Below are 19,579 nucleotides of genomic sequence, written 5' to 3' on the forward strand. Positions count from 1 at the left end.
TTCTTCTTTCACAACACTACTAATTCAGAAATATGTTTAATGTGATTGTACATATATAACCTATATCTGATTGCTTTATGTCTTGGGGAGGGGGGAGGAAAGGAAGGGAGGGAGAAAAATTTGGAACTGAAAATCTTATGAAAACAAATGTTGAAAACTATCTTTACATGTAACTGGAAAATAATAAAATACTTTTATGATCATTTAAAAATAAATAAAATTCTTGCTGAAACATCTTTTGTCAATTACTGAATTGCCAGAAACAGGTAATAGTTGTTGCTGTGAGGTCCTGGAAGCAGGACAGCAGATTTCTCAGTAGTTTATCAATCAATAATGAGCATCTTTGTAATGTTCAGGAGCAAATCATCAAGTATTACTAATCTCAAGAGAGATTTCCAGCCTGGAGACAAGAGGACTCAAAGGTTATATCAGTGATCTTTAAATATTTGAAAAGCTCTGGGTGGGGAGGGAGGATCAGACTGGTTCTCTAAGTCTAGAGGATAGAATTAGGCTCAATGAGTAGAAATTACAAGTGGACAAATTTAGCTTTGATGTCAAGGAAAAACTGATGACTCCTTCTTGATTCCTTCCCCTTTCCTGACAATCATATTGCAAAATTCAAATCTATAATAAAAGGGGGGGCAGGGGTTCTAAACATCAGGGAAATAAAAGAATTACCAAAAAAGACATGATATAACTTATTTTATTAACTGGTTTTACAAGGTAAAATGGATTTTACTGCCTCTGAACAACATGGAACAAGAAGAAATTATTGGGAGAGAAATAAGTTATTACTTATAAGTGTGAATAGCTTAAATTCCATCATTAAATGAAGAAGAGTGAGAGACTGGACCCTAGCACCTTGAAGACTGTCTGGTATATAGTGGGCTTTTTGTAAATTCTATTTAACTGATTATATTCTTTCAGAAAGCATTTACTACAAAGAGATAAAGCTCAACTAAATTAGATATGGCTAACTTTTCTCCCTGGAATGAATCTTCTGATGTCGAGTTAGGTTTGTGCTACGTGTAAAGGTTTTCCCACATTGCTCACATTTATAAGGTTTCTCTCCTGTATGAATCTTCTGATGTTTACTAAAGTTTGAATGATGCCTAAAGGCTTTCCCACACTCACTACATTTATAAGGTTTCTCTCCAGTATGAATCCTCTGATGTTCAACGAGTTCTGATCGATGACTAAAGGCTTTGCCACATTCTTGACACTTAAAGAGCTTCTCTCCACTATGAATCTTTTGATGTTTGATAAGGCTTGACCATTGTCTGAAGGCTTTCCCACATTCATTACATTTGAAAGGCTTCTCTCCCGTGTGAATCCTCTGATGCTGAACAAGGACAGAGGATTTGCAGAAGGCTTTTCCACACATATCACATGTATAAGGTTTCTCTCCAGTGTGAATCCTCTGATGTACAATAAGGTAGGAGCTGCTGCTGAAGGCTTTCCCACATTCAGTACATTTGTAAGGCTTCTCTGCAGTGTAAGTCCTCTGATGTACAATAAGTTCTGAATGGTGATTAAAGGTTTTCCCACATTCATTACATTTGTGAGGTTTCTCTCCAGTGTGAATCCTATGATGGACAATGAGGTAGGAGCTGTTGCTGAAGGCCTTCCCACATTCAGTACATTGATAAGGCTTCTCTCCAGTGTGAATCCTCTGGTGCACAGTCAAGTAGGAGCTGTTACTGAAGGTTTTCCCACATACATTACACTGATAAGGTTTCTCTCCAGTGTGAATCCTCTGATGCACAGTAAGAGCTGAGCGGTTATTAAAGGCCTTCTCACATTCATTACATTGATAAGGCTTCTCTCCAGTATGGATTCTCTGATGCACAATAAGGGCTGAGCGGTTATTAAAGGCCTTCTCACATTCATTACATTGATGTTTCATTCCAGTGTGAATGTTATGTTTAGTCATTTGCCTCAAGTGTCTCTCTTCCTTTCTCTGACGCCTCACTAACTGGCTCCCACATTCCTCAGCGATCCTCAAAATGGAGCAGTGATCACCTGTTCCAGGTCTTTCAACTTTGGGTGATTCTTCTTCAGGAATGTTCTCCTTTGACGTTTTCTCCTGGGTCTTGTTCCTAGTCTCCCAGCCTGAAACAGAATAAAATGAAGTGTGAGGGCCCCCAGTGGTCAGAATTGGGCAGCTTGGATGAGGTAATGGAATTGTCACTGGAACCCCCAGAGAGGAAACAAAGGTGAACGACCATCCCCAAATATGTCCTTTCCTCTCTGGGAGGAGAAGAGGAAAGTGAGGAGGCCCCTGAAGAGGCAAAAGGAGTTCATCTATGAACAAGGCGATCCCCGAAGGAGGGGATTCGAAAAATGCTAGAGCACAACTGGGACCTATTCAAAGCCATCACTATTGATTAAATAGTTCCCAAGTTCCAGACAGTCAGATTACCATAACACATAGAGAGGAGGCCTCAGAGTCAGGATGGTCTTGGTCTGAATCCCACCACGGCACAGTCAGTACATTCATTATGACTAACCCCATTTTACAGTTGAGGATATGAGATAGGGAGAGCTGATGGCACTTGACCAAGGACACCAAAAGGACACAAGACCAGAGTCAGGGCTGGGATTTTGTTCCATCTGGTCCCTTACTTGGTCTGCCTCTTCACATGAAATATGAAGCAGGATGTCACAGTGCACTGATGAAGCACCTAAGGTGTGCCAAGCACTGTTCTAAGTACCAGTGACAGAAAGACAAAACACAGTCCCTGCCCTCAAGGAGCTTCCAATTGAATGGGAGAGACAATGTGCAAACAAACAGGTAGGATCTGTGATAGGTAAGATAAACTGGAGATGACCAATAGAGGAAAGGCATTAAGGTGGATCAGGAAAGATTCCTGCATAAAGTGGAAATTTATTTTGATTTGGGGACCCTACCTTTGGGCTGAGATTAGAAAGCCTTAGGCCCTCAGGGTCTCTTCTGCGAGGGGCACCAGCCCCTCCCCCTCCACTTCAGCTGAGCCAAAAAGCCCCCGTGGGCTGTACAAGACAGGTCAGAGAGCTGAGGGAGGGAGCACTAGCTCCCTCCACCCTGAGCAGAGTTATCCCAGAGATCCGGGGCTCATCCAGGCTGGGCTCTGGCGTAGCCCATGCTGAGGTCCCAGGCGCACAGCATGGGCATGGGCCCCTGGAGCCCTGGGTGTGGTGTGCACGGGAGGCTCGAGTGCGCCCCCCTACCAGCCGCAGCCCTGGCTGGCAGATTAGCTTGGTGTGTATGGGGGTGCAAAAAGCCCTGAGATTTGAGTGGAGAAAAAGAAAATATATATATACCTGGGGGTTAGACTCAATGGGGCTGACAAGATTACGAGAGCAGAGAGAGGGGCAGCTAGATGGTGCAGTGGTTAAAGCACCGGCCTTGGATTCAGGATTACTCACAATAGTAATGAGGGATTGATTGGTCCCTGGACTCCCCAAGCTGGTTTATATAATCCTAGCAATTAAAGAACAGATAATAGAGATAACAAGGTGCTAATAGGCCAACCAAGTGCAGAGATGCATCTACACCGTTATTAAGTGTGGGAAAAAGTTCTTTGATAAAATTAGAAAGGGAGCCTGGCCACTGGCCTGGGAAAGATTGGAGATGCCCAGGGTGACCCTTAAAAAGACAAGCTAGGGGGCAGCTAGATGGCGCAGTGGATAAAGCACCTAAAGGCCCTGGATTCAGGAGTACCTGAGTTCAAATCCAGCCTCAGACACTTAACACTTACTAGCTGTGTGACCTGGGCAAGTCACTTAACCCCCATTGCCTGCAAAAAAAGAGAGAGCAGAAAGGCTGGAGCACTAAGAGATGGGGGAAGGAGAAAAAGCTAAGAGCAAGAAGAGGAGGCCGAAGGACAAGATTAAGGAGGACTTTGGAGACCAGAGACAGCAGAGGGGCTGACAAGATGAATGGAACAGAGAAGGACACTGGAGCACTAGTAGGACAGAAGGAAAGGTCGGTGAGAGAAACACAGGAGTTCAGTGGTGGCAGTACGGAGAGGAAAGTTAGATGCAGGGGGATTTACAAAGTGAAAGGGGCTCAGAGTTAGAATAAAGGACCTGAGTAGTGAAAGTGGAACACACCCTAAGGCAAGAGGTGGCAACGGCCCTTGGCCCTTATTGTATTAAAAAAGTTCCAGGGGGGGCAGCTAGGTGGCGCAGTGGATAGAGCACCGGCCCTGGAGTCAGGAGTACCTGAGTTCAAATCCAGCCTCAGACACTTAACACTTACTAGCTGTGTGACCCTGGGCAAGTCACTTAACCCCAATTGCCTCACTAAAAAATAAATAAATAAATAAATTTTAAAAAAAGTTCCAGGGGCAGCAGGTGAAAAGAGACTCCGCCAGAACACAGTCAGGTTGTACATTTTATTTCCATGTATTCTTAACTGTAAATTGTATCTCATAAATAAACCCTCTGCTGTTAAAATGGAAGAGGCTTCTTAACCCTTTGCTTATCAATTTGGGAGCAGTGTGAAGAGATTTTTTAAACGGTCCATATCAAATTAAACGCAGTCAGAGCCAAAAGTCCCCAGATTAAGTATCCCAGTCAAATTAGGCATGCAAGTTAATAAAATATTTCTACAATAAGATGGGATTTTAGTTGGGACTTAAAGCCAAGGAGGTCAGAAGTCAGAGCAAAGAAGGGAGGGCATTCCAAGCATGGGGGAAAGCCAGAGAAAATGCCCAGAACCGGGGCAGCTTGGTGGTGCAGTGGATAGAGCACCGGCCCTGGAGTCAGGAGTACCTGAGTTCAAATCCAGCCTCAGACACTTGACACTTACTAGCTGTGTGACCCTGGGCAAGTCACTTAACCCCAATTGCCTCACAAACAAACAAACAAACAAACAAATATATAAATAAATAAAACAAGCCCAGAACCAATGGAGAGTTTTGTTTTTAGAACAGCCAGGAGGTCAGCGCCACAGGGAGTAAGGAGTAAGAAAACTCTGTGTGTTGGAGTTTTTTTTCATTATTGTGCTAAACTGTGTTTTCTAAAATTAGCGCTATTTGTTCATGACTATTGCACCCGCTTTGGCAGTAAGCATTTACTATTAATTACTATCATATACACCAGTAAAGAATTGACCTTTTGTCTCCCTAGCTTCTCATAGTCTTAGGCCTTCATATGTACACAGTCCTAAGAGGAAGAGCAAAGCCAGGGAGAGGGGCAGGAAAGGGCAAAAAGAGGCTGACCCTGGTGTGACCAAGAGTTTTATCCTCCTTAGGTAGAGGCAGATCACCACACATTGGTCAAAGCCCATTGGTTAGAGCAACATTCAGTTCCATCGATTGACATGACTGGAGGGTGATCTAGAGAGTATGCAAAAGGGCCAATCCCAGTGTCTAGGAGTGGCTCTTATCAATCTCCATGTCTCCTGCTCCCATGGCCTCATCCCAAACAAGTGCTGAACTTTCTGGAGTGGGGGGTGGGGGCAGGACAAACTGATCTCTGGGTCCCCCCAAAATTCATTGTTAATAATGATTTTCTCACAACTGGAGAAGTAGGAGGGGGTAGGTTACAAAGAAACGCAAATGCCAAGCAAGCATTTTGTATCTGCTCCTCAAAGCCACAGCTGCCACCGAAGCTTATTGAGTAGGGGAGTGACATGATTTGACCTGAGGTTTAGGAAAATCACTTGGGTGGCTGGAGGATAGGCTAGAGTGGGGCGATGCCTGAGACAGGGCAGAGCAAGGACCCTGGCAGGCGACTGCAATAATCCAGGTGTTAGATGGTGAGGGTCTGCACCAGGACAGGGCGGTGCCAGAGAAGAGAAGGGGGCATATCGGACAGGTGCTGGAAGGGTGAGACTGACAGGCCTTGGCACCATACTGGATGTCTGGGGTGAGAGAGGGAGGAATTCAGGGTGACGAGGCAAACCGGGGGGAATGCTGATACTCTTATACTAATTAGGGAAGGTTTTGGAAGAAAGATCATGAATTCCATTTGGGGCATGTTTCCTGGATATCCGGTTCAAGATGTCTGATAGGTAGCTGAAGATATGAGACTATAAGTCAGCAGGAAAGTTAGGGCTGGATAAGTCAATTTGAAAATCTTTAGCAGAGGCGAAAATTTAATTCCCAGGAGCTAATGAGATCACCATGTGAAGTACTAATGAGAGAGAAGAGAATAGGGCCCAGGACAGGCCCCTGAGAGCCCCCTATCATTAGAGGGAGTGATCTAGAGGGGGACCCAGCAAAGGAGACAGAGAAGTGGTCAGCAGAGAGAAGAAAGGGTCAAGGAGGAGATGATCCTGATGGGGGCTGGAATTTGGGGTCAAATTGACCGTGAGTCATCCCAAAAGAATGACAAGACTCAGTGACTCAGTTTCCCAAGTTTTATTGCAATACTGTGGGTGACCACAGGGACAGAACCAGAATAGTGGAAAGGTATCTCTCCAATAGGGAAAGGAAAGGCAGTTCTATTTATAGTATGGATAAATCGATTATCAGTCTCATTATAATCTCCACCTGGGGGAGGTACAGGGGAGGGCTTATCCTAATTTGGAGTTCCTGGGGGTCCTAAGCCAACCCCCAGGTGGGTACCTTTTTCAGTGGAGGTGTGTTTTGGGGGTTTACACGTCATAAGGTGAATCTGGGAACAAATTTGGCCTTTTCTGCGCATGTCTCTTTCTGGTTCCCATGGCTAGTTTCAAAATATCTCCATTTTTCATTAGAATTTCTATACCCTTGTCATTTAGTCTAAGGTCATCATGGCCTCTCTCCCTCTGTTCCCTTATGGGCACTGATTTCTGTGGGTACGAGAACCTAGTATGCTGACTTGTAAGCTATCCATTAACTGGGGTCTGACTCCTTTGGGGGGCTAATATCTGAATTAAAGCTTGGGTCTTAGGTTTTCATATTAATCCCTTTTTGCCTCCTACATCAATCCCAGTGTCCAAGGCTCCAGAGAGGTCAAGAAGAAGGCCAGTAGATTTGGTAACTAAGAGATCACTGGTCATTTTGGAGAGAGCAGTTGCATTGAATCATGAAATCAGAAGCCAGATTGCAAGAGTCAGTTGAGAATTGGAGGAACCTATTGAAGATGGTCTTCCCAAGGAATTTAGCCATAAAGGGGAGGAGAGATACGGGACAACAGTGGAGATGGAAGAACCAAGTGAGGATTTTTTGAGGATCAGGGAGATGGTCTATTTGTAGGAAGGAGGGAGGAGCCAGTAGATAGGGAGAGATTAAAGAGAGAAAGTAGGGATGGCAGAGGGGGCAATCTGTCAGAGGAACCTAAAGGACTGGGGTCACTTGAGCAAGTAGAGGGGTTAGCCTAGCCAGGAGCAGCAGCAGGCGTAGCTCGGAACCCGCCCCCCATCTTTGGGCCCCATCTGCGGCCAGCAGCACAGAGAACAGAGCGGGTGGCCCACCATCCTGTCCCTCTGACCAGCAGAGTGAGCTCTCCAGCTGCTTCATGGCGGCTTAATCCAACAGCAGTCCACTGGAGCCCCACACAGGGGCAAGTCCTTAGGGATGCCATCCGGACCAAACCCGGGTCAGGAACTTGCAGGTGTAATGATTGGAATGACACCACCTACTGGAGACTTGCTGTGGAGAGCTCCACCATGAGGAAAATGCCTCAGAGGCATTGTGGCTTTTCCTTGGTGTCAGGAAATGACGCTTGCTCATGGGTGCTGTCTATCAAGTCTACCAGCCAATCAACTGGAGGAGCCTCCTATGGTCTGGGAGGAGACAGGAAGGAGGAAAGGGAGCCTGCGCAGAGAGCGCAGGCCTTTTGGGTTCCGGACTTGATGGTGGTGGCGGCAGAGGACTTCACAGGAGATTTGAGGAAAGATAGGAATGCCAGGCTGTTAGAATTCTGTTCTCAATCTTTTTCTTTCTATTTTCCAATAAACCCTTAAAAACCTAAACTCGTTTTATCAGTGATTTTTAGTCAGTTTCCCCCAAACTGGGGGAACACATTAGAATCCACATTTAGAATCTTAAATTACACACAGGGCTAGACTAGGGGCAGCAGACCCGTCAGGAGCACCGAAAGCTTGCAGGTCTCCAGCCTGAGTCGCCCTTGAAATTCTGGAATAACAACACTCAATGCCCCAAAAAGGACTGAGAATTGAGAACTGATTCTCTGCCCCCTCCCCCCCTCTTTCCCAGGCAGGTGAATTGCCTGGGGCTGTCTTTGTCATTTCCAGACTCTTGATGGACTTATGGACCTTCGCCCAAGCAACTTGTCCCCTCCCAATGCTCCCCACCTTACTCCCTGGACTTTATGTTATTATGTAAAAAGGGTCCACCTACATTAAGTACTTTCTATTCAGAGTCAGTAACGCCTATACTTAACTTAGGAGCAGTTCTAGTATTTTTGTCCAAGGTTCATTTACATTAAGTAGCTATATGTCACTCTGGAGCAATCTTTTGGTTCCCTTTTTGTTCTGTTACCCCATTAAAACCCTGTCCTCTGTTCCCTTCTTTGGGTATTTCTAGCTTCCGAGCTTTGCGATACCAGGAGCTATAGTTCCTCTGCCCCATTAAAGACCTTATTTCTCCTATATTGATTGTTTCCTTAATTTCCAGGTTAACATATGGGGGCTCTTTCCGGGATTTGAAGACTTCATGCCCAGCCAGCCACCGTTTTTGACCTCCGGATGCTCAGCGTCTGCAGGAATCTTTTGTGTTTCAGTCTGGACTCCAATTCGGAGGCCTGGCCCGGGTAAGGGTCTCTCAAATTCAGAACTCGTGTCCTTTTCGCTTGAGTTCCTAAAAGCTCTTTGGTCGGGAGTCTGGTTATGTCCATGGATGATTTTTGTAATGGGCCCGTTCTGACAGGTCCCCCAAAAGGGGATGGCTGCAGGTTTTTATGGACCATGTGTGGCCACTCCGACAGGTCCTGGAAAGGATGGCTGCCGGGTCTTGTTTTCAAATCATGTACCACATGATTGCAAGTGCTAGCAGAATTCAAGTCTGACCCACAACACTGGTGGCCACAGTGGGGTCACTCCTTTTTGAGTTTGGTCTTGATTCTGCCAGCTAAAGGCCCTGAGTGGGACTTTGGTTTTTTTTTTTCTTTTCTCCTTTTTCAATGGCATTTTGAATCAATTAAGCGAGAATCTGAATCAGAACCCTCCTTCCTCTTAAAAAGAGGGAGGAAAATAGGATTTTTGATAGGACATTTTGTCCCTCAGAAAAAGGTCTAATTTTACAAAAACAAACAAACAAAAAACAATTGATCTGGCTCAAATGAATAGGTCTTTGAAGATAGAGGAGAACTTAATTTGTGCATGCCAAATTTTCTTAAGAATCTTTTACCATTATTTATTGTTTTTGTGTCTGTCCTTGTAAAATGCTATTTGTGTTAAAATGTCCTATATGTGTATGTGTGTCCCTTGCTTTTCAAGCTGAGTCCTTTATCTTGCACTATGTTAGCAATCCTCTTTGCCACTCAAAGTAGAATTGTCAGAAAGGTAATTTACACAGAGGCAGTTAGACTATAGCTTGATTTTAGTTGAGAATTGATCTTCAATATTAGTTTAAATCCAGGTTTTATGAATCCCCAAATCAAGGTTAATCAGGTTCTTTTTAAATTTGGGGAACTATCTGGCTTCTCAAGTCACCAGTGTTTATCACCAGGTAAAAATGAGTTTACTGATAATAATGGTCTGATATTGAAATGCTAATAGCTGGGCTTCAGATAAACTGAGAATTTACTAGTTGGGAATAGTTCCAGTTGTAACTGAATTAATTCGTCCTATTTTAAGTGAAATATTATGTCTTCTAATAAGATGTGTGGGGTTTAAAGTCGCCATTTATTTTGAGATTTGCATTGACAAAGTGTTTAAAAATTTGGATCTAGAAATTTGTTAATTGTATGATCTTAAAGATAGTTACTTTAGTTTGTCAATCTGTAATGTTGGATATGTGATAATTATAGAGTATTCTTTTGAGTTTATAAATTGTTATAAGTGCAATTGTTAAAATGTCAAATACTCAAAACTTTGTTTAGAAATGCAGTACTACTGTGAATTCACAAAAGAGGTGATTGCAAAGTCTGGGTTCAGGTTTTCCCTCTGGGATACTCACTATCTAGGTATAAAGAATGTCTGACTCTGGGAAAAATAAGAACACATTTTAAAATTCTGAAAACTGGAGGTTTCCCTAATATGCCAGAAAAACTTCTTCCACTTAGCAGTGGTGCTGTTTCAGAGCTTTTCTCAATAACTGTTAAGCAGTAATAATTACACACATTAATAATGGTATGGTGGTTAAAAACAACTTTGTTTTAACTTTTACTGTTTTCTTCAAGCTTCACAGGTATTTCAAGTTTTCATACCCCTAGCAATTCAAATATTATGATGGCCTTGTATGATTAATAACTTTTAATTGATAGCATATTCAACAGTAATTTGTTTTACTATCTGGTGTTATTGTTAAAAACATTTATGCTGTTTTAACATTTTCCCCTTAATATTCTATTTCATTGATAGGATCACAAACTTCCATAGCATTCATCTACCTTTTAAAAGCTGTCCTAACTATTAATGGTATTTTTAGGCAAAAAGTGTGAATTATCAGAGCCAACCTTAATGAGGTATCGTCTATTTTTTCCTGAAAGATATGATTACTGTTACAATTAATTTCTAATGAAAATGTAAAAAAGATGCATCTCCCCACCTTCTAGGCTGTGACTTTCACCAGATATATAGAACTCTATTTAATTCTCCCTTCTTTCTAAAAAGTTCTCTACCTTTCCCCATACCCCCTGACAGCTCCAGTCTTAATCTGCTTTTCCCCACTCCTGGAAGAAGTCCCATCCTGCTCTCCTCCCCCTGGGGGGTTAACTCTCCTGAAATTGGAAAGGTTCTTAGTGTCTCTCCAATCCAGATTCAGTTGGATCCCTCTAAACCTATTCCTTGAATCTCACTCTATCCCCTTTTCCAGAGGCAATTAGGAGCAACAGGCTTCTTATTAAGAATTACCTATCCTTTGGTCTTTTAGCTCCCTGCAATTCCTCTTTCTTGAGCTCATGTGACTGCTTGTCCAAGACCTGAGCAGTAAATGTTCCTGTGATTCCTAGAGCATCTGTGGTCCCTAATGCTTATACTCTCCTGAATAGAATTCCCCATGATTCCACTATTTTCACCTTTGATTTCTCTAGTGCCTTTTCAGTGGGTCCTTTGGTGTGAATTGCCAGTTTACTTTTACTTTACTTTTACCTGGGAAGGCCTGCAGCACACTTGGACTGCTCTGCTTCTGAGAATCCCTCCTACTTTTCACAAATTTAAAGGCAGACCTTGCTGACTTTAAGTTTCCTATAGGCTCCACCCTCTCCAGTATATGGATGAGTTACTCCTTTGCTCCCTGGATCTCCAGTTTTCAAAAACTGACTCCATTTTGCTCACCTCATGCCAAAAAGTATCTTGTTCTCAGGTTGAAGTTTTTAGGACATCTGATATTAGCCAATAGTCTGTCTGGAAGGATTAGAGATCTCTCTATCCAAAACTGAGACAGAACATCGATGGTTCCTGTCTCAAATGATGCTGGGTATGCTATCACCTATACAGATGAGGTCACTGACCCCTTCCTTTGGCTCTTCAGCACAACAGGCTGAATTTGAAGCCCTGACTCAGGCTTGTGAATATTTTTGCCGGATAGCAGGTATGTGTTGGGGATCTCAGGATGTTATGGAAATATAAAGGGTTTCTGATGTCCTCTGGCAGTCCTATATATCTAGAAATTGCTGGACTCCCTTTTGTTGCTAGCAGCAGTGATTGTTAAAATGTCAGGACACTCCCATGAAGATTCTCCCCATGACTGGGTTAATGCCCTTGCTGACCTGCATGCCAAGCAGGCTGCTCAGAAAACCCCACTCCCTATTAGTCTATCTTCCATTATATCCCCTGGACCTGGCCCCAAATTAACACTGACCCCAGCAGAGCTTGCTGTAGTCCAAAGGAATATGTCCTATCCCTTCCAAGACAGGCAAAAGCTAGAAGAGTGTAAAAAGTATAAAAACTCTGGGCTCTGGTATGAGTCAAATGGATGCCCAATTCTCCCCAATTCTTGCCATTGACCTATGATGGAATACCTTCACTCTTGGAAGTCACTGGAGTCCTGACAAACTGCTTAGTGTAATCTGCAAATTCTGGTGGTAAAATGGACATGACCTGCATATGACATTATCTACAATGTCCTAGCAAGTCCTTAAAATCTCCCCCTAGGAAATTTCCTTCAAATCTGGCAGGTTGATTTTATTCAACTTACGCCTTTTTCTCGTTATAAGTTTGTATTATGGCTTGCATGTTCTCCCATTGGGTAGAAGCTTTCACTTATAAGAAAGTTATTGCAACAGCTGTAGCCAAATACTAATCAGAAAAGATTTTTCCCACCTGGGGAATTCCTAATGGAGTTAGCACTGATTGAGGTACTTCTTTTACTGGTTCAATTGTCTTACAATTGTTAGCTTCCTGGCCAGTACTTCAACATTTAGACTGTGCTTACCACCCCCAATCCTCAGGTTTGGTAGAACTTATCTTTGGAATCATTAAATTTCAGCTTGGAAAGTTTATGGATGGTTTGCCATAGCCAAAGGCCCCTTCTCCTAGTTCTTCTGAACCTTAGGGCAACCCCTTTTGGTAGGCATTCTCTTTCATATTTTGAAATCATCTCTGGGTGTCCTATGCCTCTCTTTTCTCCCTCAAGTGACTCCCTCCTCATTAAGGCCTCCCTTCTGTCTTATTGTAAAGGACTCACCCAGACTCTTCATCACCTTAATTATCTTGTGTCTCAGTCATTTTCTAGTGGCTCAACCTTAATTCAGTCTAACCAACAGTTGGAACCTGGATACTGGGCCTATTAGAAAAGGATTCCCTACCAAGTGCTGCTGACCAACCCCTTGGCTGAAAGGAATTGACAGCTGGATCCACTTATCACATCTGAAGAAGACTCAGACCCCTGAACACAGACCCCAGACACACTACCAACAACACTAAGATTCACCTGACCAGGAAAGAGAAGCAGCAGACATCAGTGTAGATTGCTGTCCCAAGATATCTGGACATGGCCTGAGGATCCTGTTTCATGTCCCAATGCTATTTTTGGTCATCAACGAATTCTGGAATTCCTCTTAACCAAGAGGAAGGAATGAGAACTGCAAAAATTACCGAGAACTGATTCCCCACCCAGTCCTCTCTTTCCCAGACAGGTGAATTGCCTGGGGCTGACTGTCTTTGTCATTTCCAGACTTTTGATGGACTTATGGACCTTCCCCCAAGCAACCTGTCCCCTCCCAATGTTCCCCACCTTACTCTCTGGACTTTATGTTATTATGTAAAAAGGGTCCACCTATATTAAGTAACTTCTATTCAGAGTCAGTAACGCCTATACTTAACTTAGGAACAGTTCTATTATTTCTTTTGTCAAAGGTTCATTTACATTAATTAGCTATATGTCACTCTAGAGCAATCTTTTGGTTCCCTTTTTGTTCTGTTACCCCATTAAAAACCCTAGCTAGGTGGTACAGTGGATAGAGCACTGGCTCTGGAGTCAGGAGTACCTGAGTTCAAATCTGACCTCAGACACATAACACTTACTAGCTGTGTGACCCTGGGCAAGTCACTTAACCCCAATTGCCTCACGAAAACAAACAAACAAACAAAAAAAACCCTGTCCTCTGTTCCCCCAGGTTTTATGAATCCCAAAATCAAGGTTAATCAGGTTCTTTTTAAATTTGGAGAACTATCTGGCTTCTCAAGTCACCAGTGTTTATCACTAGATAAAAATGAGTTTATTGATAATAATGGTCTGATATTGAAATGCTAATAGATGGGCTTCAGATAAATGGAACTTGCTGTTTGGGAATAGTTCCAGTTGTAACTGCATTTATTCATCCTATTTTAAGTGAAATATGTCTTCAAATAAGATGTGTGGGCTTTAAAGGCACAATTTTATTTTGAGATTTGCATTAACATAAATTGTTTAAAAATTTGGATCTGGAAATTTGTTAATTGCATGATCTTAAAGCAAGTTACTTCAGTTTATCAATCTGTAATGTGGATATTTGATAATTATAGAGTATTCTTTTGGGCTATAAATTGTCATAGATGGAACTGTTAAAAGAATGACAAATACTTGAAACTGTTTGCTTGGAAATGCAGTATTACGGTGAATTCACAGAGAGGTGGTCTCAAAAGTCTGGGTTCAAGTTCTCCCTCTGGGATACTCCCTGTCTAGGTATAATGAATGTTTGACTCTGGGAAAAATAAGAATACATTTTAAAATTCTGAAAACTGGAGGTTTCCCTAATATGGCAAAGAAACTTGTTTCATTTGGCAGTGGTGCTGTTTCATAGCTTTTCTCAATAACTCTATTAAGCAGTTACTATAGAAATAATTACACACATTAATAATGGTATGGTAGTTAAAAACAACTTTGTTTTAACTTTGTTAAACTTTTACTGTTTTCTTCAAGCTTCACAGATATTTCAAGTTTTCATAACCCTAGCAATTCAAATATTATGATGGTTTTCTGTGTTTAATAACTTTTAATGTTGGAGTAAGTTTTATTTCAAAATAGAATATTCAACTGTAATTTGTTTTATTATCTGGTGTTTTAACCTTTTTCTTTCCCTAATATTCTATTTCATTGATAGGATCACAAACTTCCATAGCATTCATCTACCTTTGTTGTCCTAACTATTAATGGTATTTTTAGGCAAAAAGTGTGAATTATCAGAGCCAACCTGAAAGATATGATTACTGTTACAATGAGTCTCCCAACTTCTAGGTTGTGACTTTCACCAGATATAAAGAACTCTATTTAATTCTCTCCTCGTAATGATATCCAACTCTCCCTTCTTTCTAATGTTTTTTTATTTTATTTTATTTTTGAGGCAACTGGGGTTAAGTGACTTGCCCAGGGTCACACAGCTAGTTAAGTGTTAAGTGTCTGAGGCCAGATTTGAACTCAGGTCCTCCTGAATCCAGGGCCGGTGCTCTATCTATTGCGCCACCTAGCTGCCCCTCTCCCTTCTTTCTAAAAAGCTCTCTACCTTTCCCCATACCCCCTGACAGCTCCAGTCTTAATCTGCTCTTCCCCACCCCTGGAAGAAGTCCCATCCTCCTATCCTCCTCCTGGGGGGTTAACTCTTCTGAAATTGGAAAGGTTCTTAGTGTCTCTCCAATCCAGATTCAGTTGGATCCCTCTAAACCTATTCCTTGAATCTCACTCTATCCCCTTTTCCAGAGGCAATTAGGAGCATTATGCTTCTTATTAAGGACTACCTATCCTTTGGTCTTTTAGCTCCCTGCAATTCCTCTTTCTTAAGCTCATGTGACTGCTTGTCCAAGACCTGAGCAGTGAATGTTCCTGTGATTCCTAGAGCATCTGTGGTCCCTAATGCTATACTCTCCTCAATATAATTCCTCATGATTCCACTATTTTCACCTTTGATTTCTCTAGTGCCTTTTTCAGTGGGTCAAAAAGGGTTTTTAAATAGTTAAAACACGTTTTCATAAACGACAGATCTAGAGAAACATGGGGGAAGAAGGAAGACCTGCAGAAGAGCTGGGAAAGGAATTAAAGCTTGGCTCAGGAGACACAAAACACTGCCCAAGTGACCAACTCCCTCAGAATTAGAATGAACCAAACAGGTCGGTGACACAGGAAACAGCGAGAAACATCCAAACAGTCAAAAGATGGAAAAAACTAGGAGAAAATATTAAGTCATCTCACAGAAAAAACAACTGACCCAGGGAAAAAAACAAGGGAGATCATTTAAGAATCTCTAGAGTACCTGAAGCCTGGGTGGTGTATTACAAGAAATCTTAAAAGAAAACTGCAAAGCCAGCCTCAGACACTTGACACTTACTAGCTGTGTGACCCTGGGCGAGTCACTTAACCCTCCTTGCCCCGCCCCCCAAAAAACCCTGCCCCCTGGTCACCTCTTCAAAGACATCCTCAAAGCCAAAAGCATCCAGAAAAATCCAAGGCCTAAGGAGCCACAGTCAGGCTTAAGCAGCCACCAAAAACAAGAGCAGAAAGCGGGAACACAGTGTTCCAGAAGGCACAGGAGGAGGGCTTATCACCGAGAATCACCTGCCTGGCAACAAAACTGAAGACAACCCTAAGGGGAGGTAGTGGAGAGAGAGAGGCAAGTAAAGAATTAATTGTTATTTGAGGTTTTTATGCCTCAGGTACGTACTGACCTAGGGCTCCGCAAACCCCATGGTGCTCTACCCACTGGTTGTGGCCGTTGCCATGACACTGGCACCTCACGTCATCACCACTCCCTGACACCTGCACGGGCCTGGCAAAATTAGAATGATTGGAAGCCTAGTGAGGGCAGGCATGTGACTGTCAGAGCGGCCATCCCATTGGCTAGGGCTGTGTGGGGTGTTTCTGGGATTAGGGGAGGAGAATTGGGGACGCTGGAACAACAAGAGGTCTGCTTTGTATGCTTGGTATTCTCAGCTGATTCCTGAGCAGTGGTATCTTTTAAGATTGTATCATTTCCCTTTCCCCATTTTATTTCCTTTCCCTTGATCCTACTGATCCTGTTTGTGTTGTTGTTTTTTTAAGTTCGTTCTTGTTAAAATAAATCCTGTTCTGCTTTGAGGGAGGCTGCCAGTCTCCTTCCTTGCCCCAATATTGCAGCGAGCCACTTAGCTAACACTCCCCAGTTAAAAATTGGTCCCCAAAGGAAGGAGTTGAGAATTGCATCAAGGTAAATCTGAGCAACACAAAAAATATTCACATACAAGCACCCACACCCACGCTCCACACTAACACATGGGCATACATATAGAGGTGCACATACATTTGCAGAGACAAAATTATATGCACACACACACAACACAATAAGCACCTATGAAAGGAGATGTATGTGTCTGGGAAAACACACAAATGTGCACATACAGGCAAAAACCCACAAACAAATATACACAGTTATGCATACACACTCAGATGCACACAAACACATACCCCTATAGACACACAAGAACACAGACTACAAAAGCACGCAGACAAGCACACACAAATGGGCACGCACTGCATGTACACGTGGCTATACATATAACCATGTACATGGACACTCCAATGTACAAATATACCTACTTATACAAAACCTCACGTAACACTCAGAGATGTGTCCACACATGTAAATATGGACACATACATGCACACACAGATATAGATACAAACAAGCAAATATAAGCACATGCATGCACACAGACAAGCAAAAGCAGGTATACGCATACCCATGCACACAAATAGGCGCAAGACAAGTATGCACATGCACGTGTGCAGACACACTCAGAGGTACATACACAAACACATGCATACCCAGCTGTCCTCATGTGCACACATATGCACTCACATGCATACACAAGCACCTACACAGCTGTGGGTGTGTGCACATACATGTGCATGATGGCATTATGTGCATGTGTACACAGATACTTGTGTTTTCCCACAAGTGCTCATATAGATTCATCCACATGGTATGCATGTTCACGTACACACATGCATGCACACATGGCTACATATGTGCACACAGCGCTTTCCAGACACACACAGGCATGTAATGTGGGCACATGTGCACCCATGCACAAATGCACATTAACTTGTGTGTCTTTATGCATGTGCATATAAACACATGTTCACACAATAAGGCACTCATGTAAATACATGCAAACATGTACAAGCCAACACACATTTAGACACACACAAACAAGAACACATGCATACATGCACAAATACATGCACACACCTGTTTATAGGTTTACACATAGAGGTACATGCAAAGGCACACACCAACATGCACAATGCACAGAAACACAGTACAACACAAAGCCATACATATTATGTGTGTCCATGTATGCGAATAAGGCTACACAAACACATGTGCCCAAACATGCATGTGCTCATATATGTTTACGTTATAAATTTGCAGACGTGTCAGCACACATGTGTGCACATGCCCCCACTCCATTGTGCACACTCACATGTGAGCCCTTGTGAGCACACAAGTACATACATACACACAGAGGCTCAAACACACACATATATGTGCAGATACCCATGCTCACAGATGGCATCTTCATGACCCTCAGAGGGCCTGGGTTTGAATGTTGACCTTTATTACCTATGCAATCATGGGCAGGCTGCTGAACCCTTCCTTCTGGACCTGGGTGTGCTCCCATTGCCCTTCCCAGCCACTAGGTCCTGCTGCCAACCTCCCAAGACCTTCACAAAGGCCCTTGGCCACATAAAGTGAATGAGGAGGGTCCCTCTTCCTCACTTGGGATTCCCCACAAACCTTCCTCCCCCTCCTTCCTGGGTCCCCGGGGACTCGGCCTTCAGGCTGGCTGGCTGGCTGGCTATACCGCCTGCCCTTACTCCTCCTGGACCCCCCTTCCCAAGGGGCTCTGTCCCCAGCTCACAGGCTTCTGTGCCTATGGCTCAACCCAAGTACCCACCAATGTCTCCCCCACCATCCCAGCCTCTCAGACGAAGTCACAAAGGTCTGGAGCTCCCCCTCCAAGCTGTGGAAACGTCCTCTGAGATGGAACCTCTGGATACCCCTGCCCTAGTCATGGTGTGGTCTCTTTGTGCCTTGGGGACACTCTTGTCTATCTGCAGTGACAAATCTAGAAGGGGCCTCCTTTCAAGGAGGAGCAGCCAGGGATAAAGGCACCAAGACCAAGTCTCTTCCAGCTCCAGGATTCCCCTGCAGGCCCAGCTGCCCTGGGATGGGGGAACACAACCATAGTATGGGCCCCCTAGAAGTGAATAACACTCAGAGCTGGGTCTGGAGTCTGAGGGCCCTAAGACACACACTTTATCTCTAGAAGCCTCAGGTCCCTCCACTGTACATGAGGAGCCTGGAGTAGATGTTGTCCATACTCTGAGTTCTGAGTTAATATAAGTGCACATGTGAGTGTGTGTATAAAAACCCCCAATCGACCTCTCAGACTCTACACACACATGAAACAAAGACCCTAAATCTCCACATGTACATCCACTCATGCCTGGACCTCAGCTCCAAGATCAGCTCCCTAGGAATCCCAGCCAGGAAGCAAAAATGAGCAGAGACTGAATCATGGACCTGGGGGCAGGGGGGAAGCCTCCTTACCCAGGGAGACCAGGTTCCGGTAGGTCTCCAGCATCACGTCCCGGTACAGTTCCCTCTGAGCTGGGCCCAGCTGCCCCCACTCCTCTTGTGTGAAGTCCACGGCCACGTCACTGAAGGTCACAGGCTCCTGAAATATCAAGCACACACCTACTGAGGAAGTACAAGAGACAAAGAAGACACAGAGAGGTGTTTTTTTCTAGGTCTCTGGGCCTCCATTTCTTCTTTTGTAAAATGTAATGACATGGGGGCAGCTAGGTGGCTCAGTGGATAAAGCACCGGCCCTGGATTCAGGAGGACCTGAGTTCAAATCTGGCCTCAGACACTTGACCCTAGCTGTGTGACCCTGGGCAAGTCACTTAACCCTCATTGCCCAGGAAAAATAAAAAAAAATAATACCTGAATACTTTAAAAATAAATTTAAAAAATATTAAAAAAAAAATGTAATGACATGCAAGTTCCCTGCCCAATTGGATAT

At 43.5% G+C, this 19,579-nt stretch overlaps 1 protein-coding gene across 1 annotated transcript in view; it reads right to left on the reverse strand.

The window, feature by feature from the left end:
- The window catches only part of LOC122749583 (zinc finger protein 420-like), a 54,220-nt gene that overhangs the window by 29,594 nt on the left and 5,047 nt on the right, over positions 1-19,579 (reverse strand). The window contains exons 4-5 of the mRNA XM_043996015.1: positions 19,105-19,231; positions 1,027-2,112 (exon numbers count right to left, since the gene is read on the reverse strand). Coding sequence (XP_043851950.1) covers positions 1,027-2,112; positions 19,105-19,231 — 1,213 coding nt within the window. The remainder of the gene's footprint in view (positions 1-1,026; positions 2,113-19,104; positions 19,232-19,579) is intronic.

The sequence above is a fragment of the Dromiciops gliroides genome, chromosome 3 (assembly GCF_019393635.1).
Source record: "Dromiciops gliroides isolate mDroGli1 chromosome 3, mDroGli1.pri, whole genome shotgun sequence".
NCBI classification, from domain to species: domain Eukaryota; kingdom Metazoa; phylum Chordata; class Mammalia; order Microbiotheria; family Microbiotheriidae; genus Dromiciops; species Dromiciops gliroides.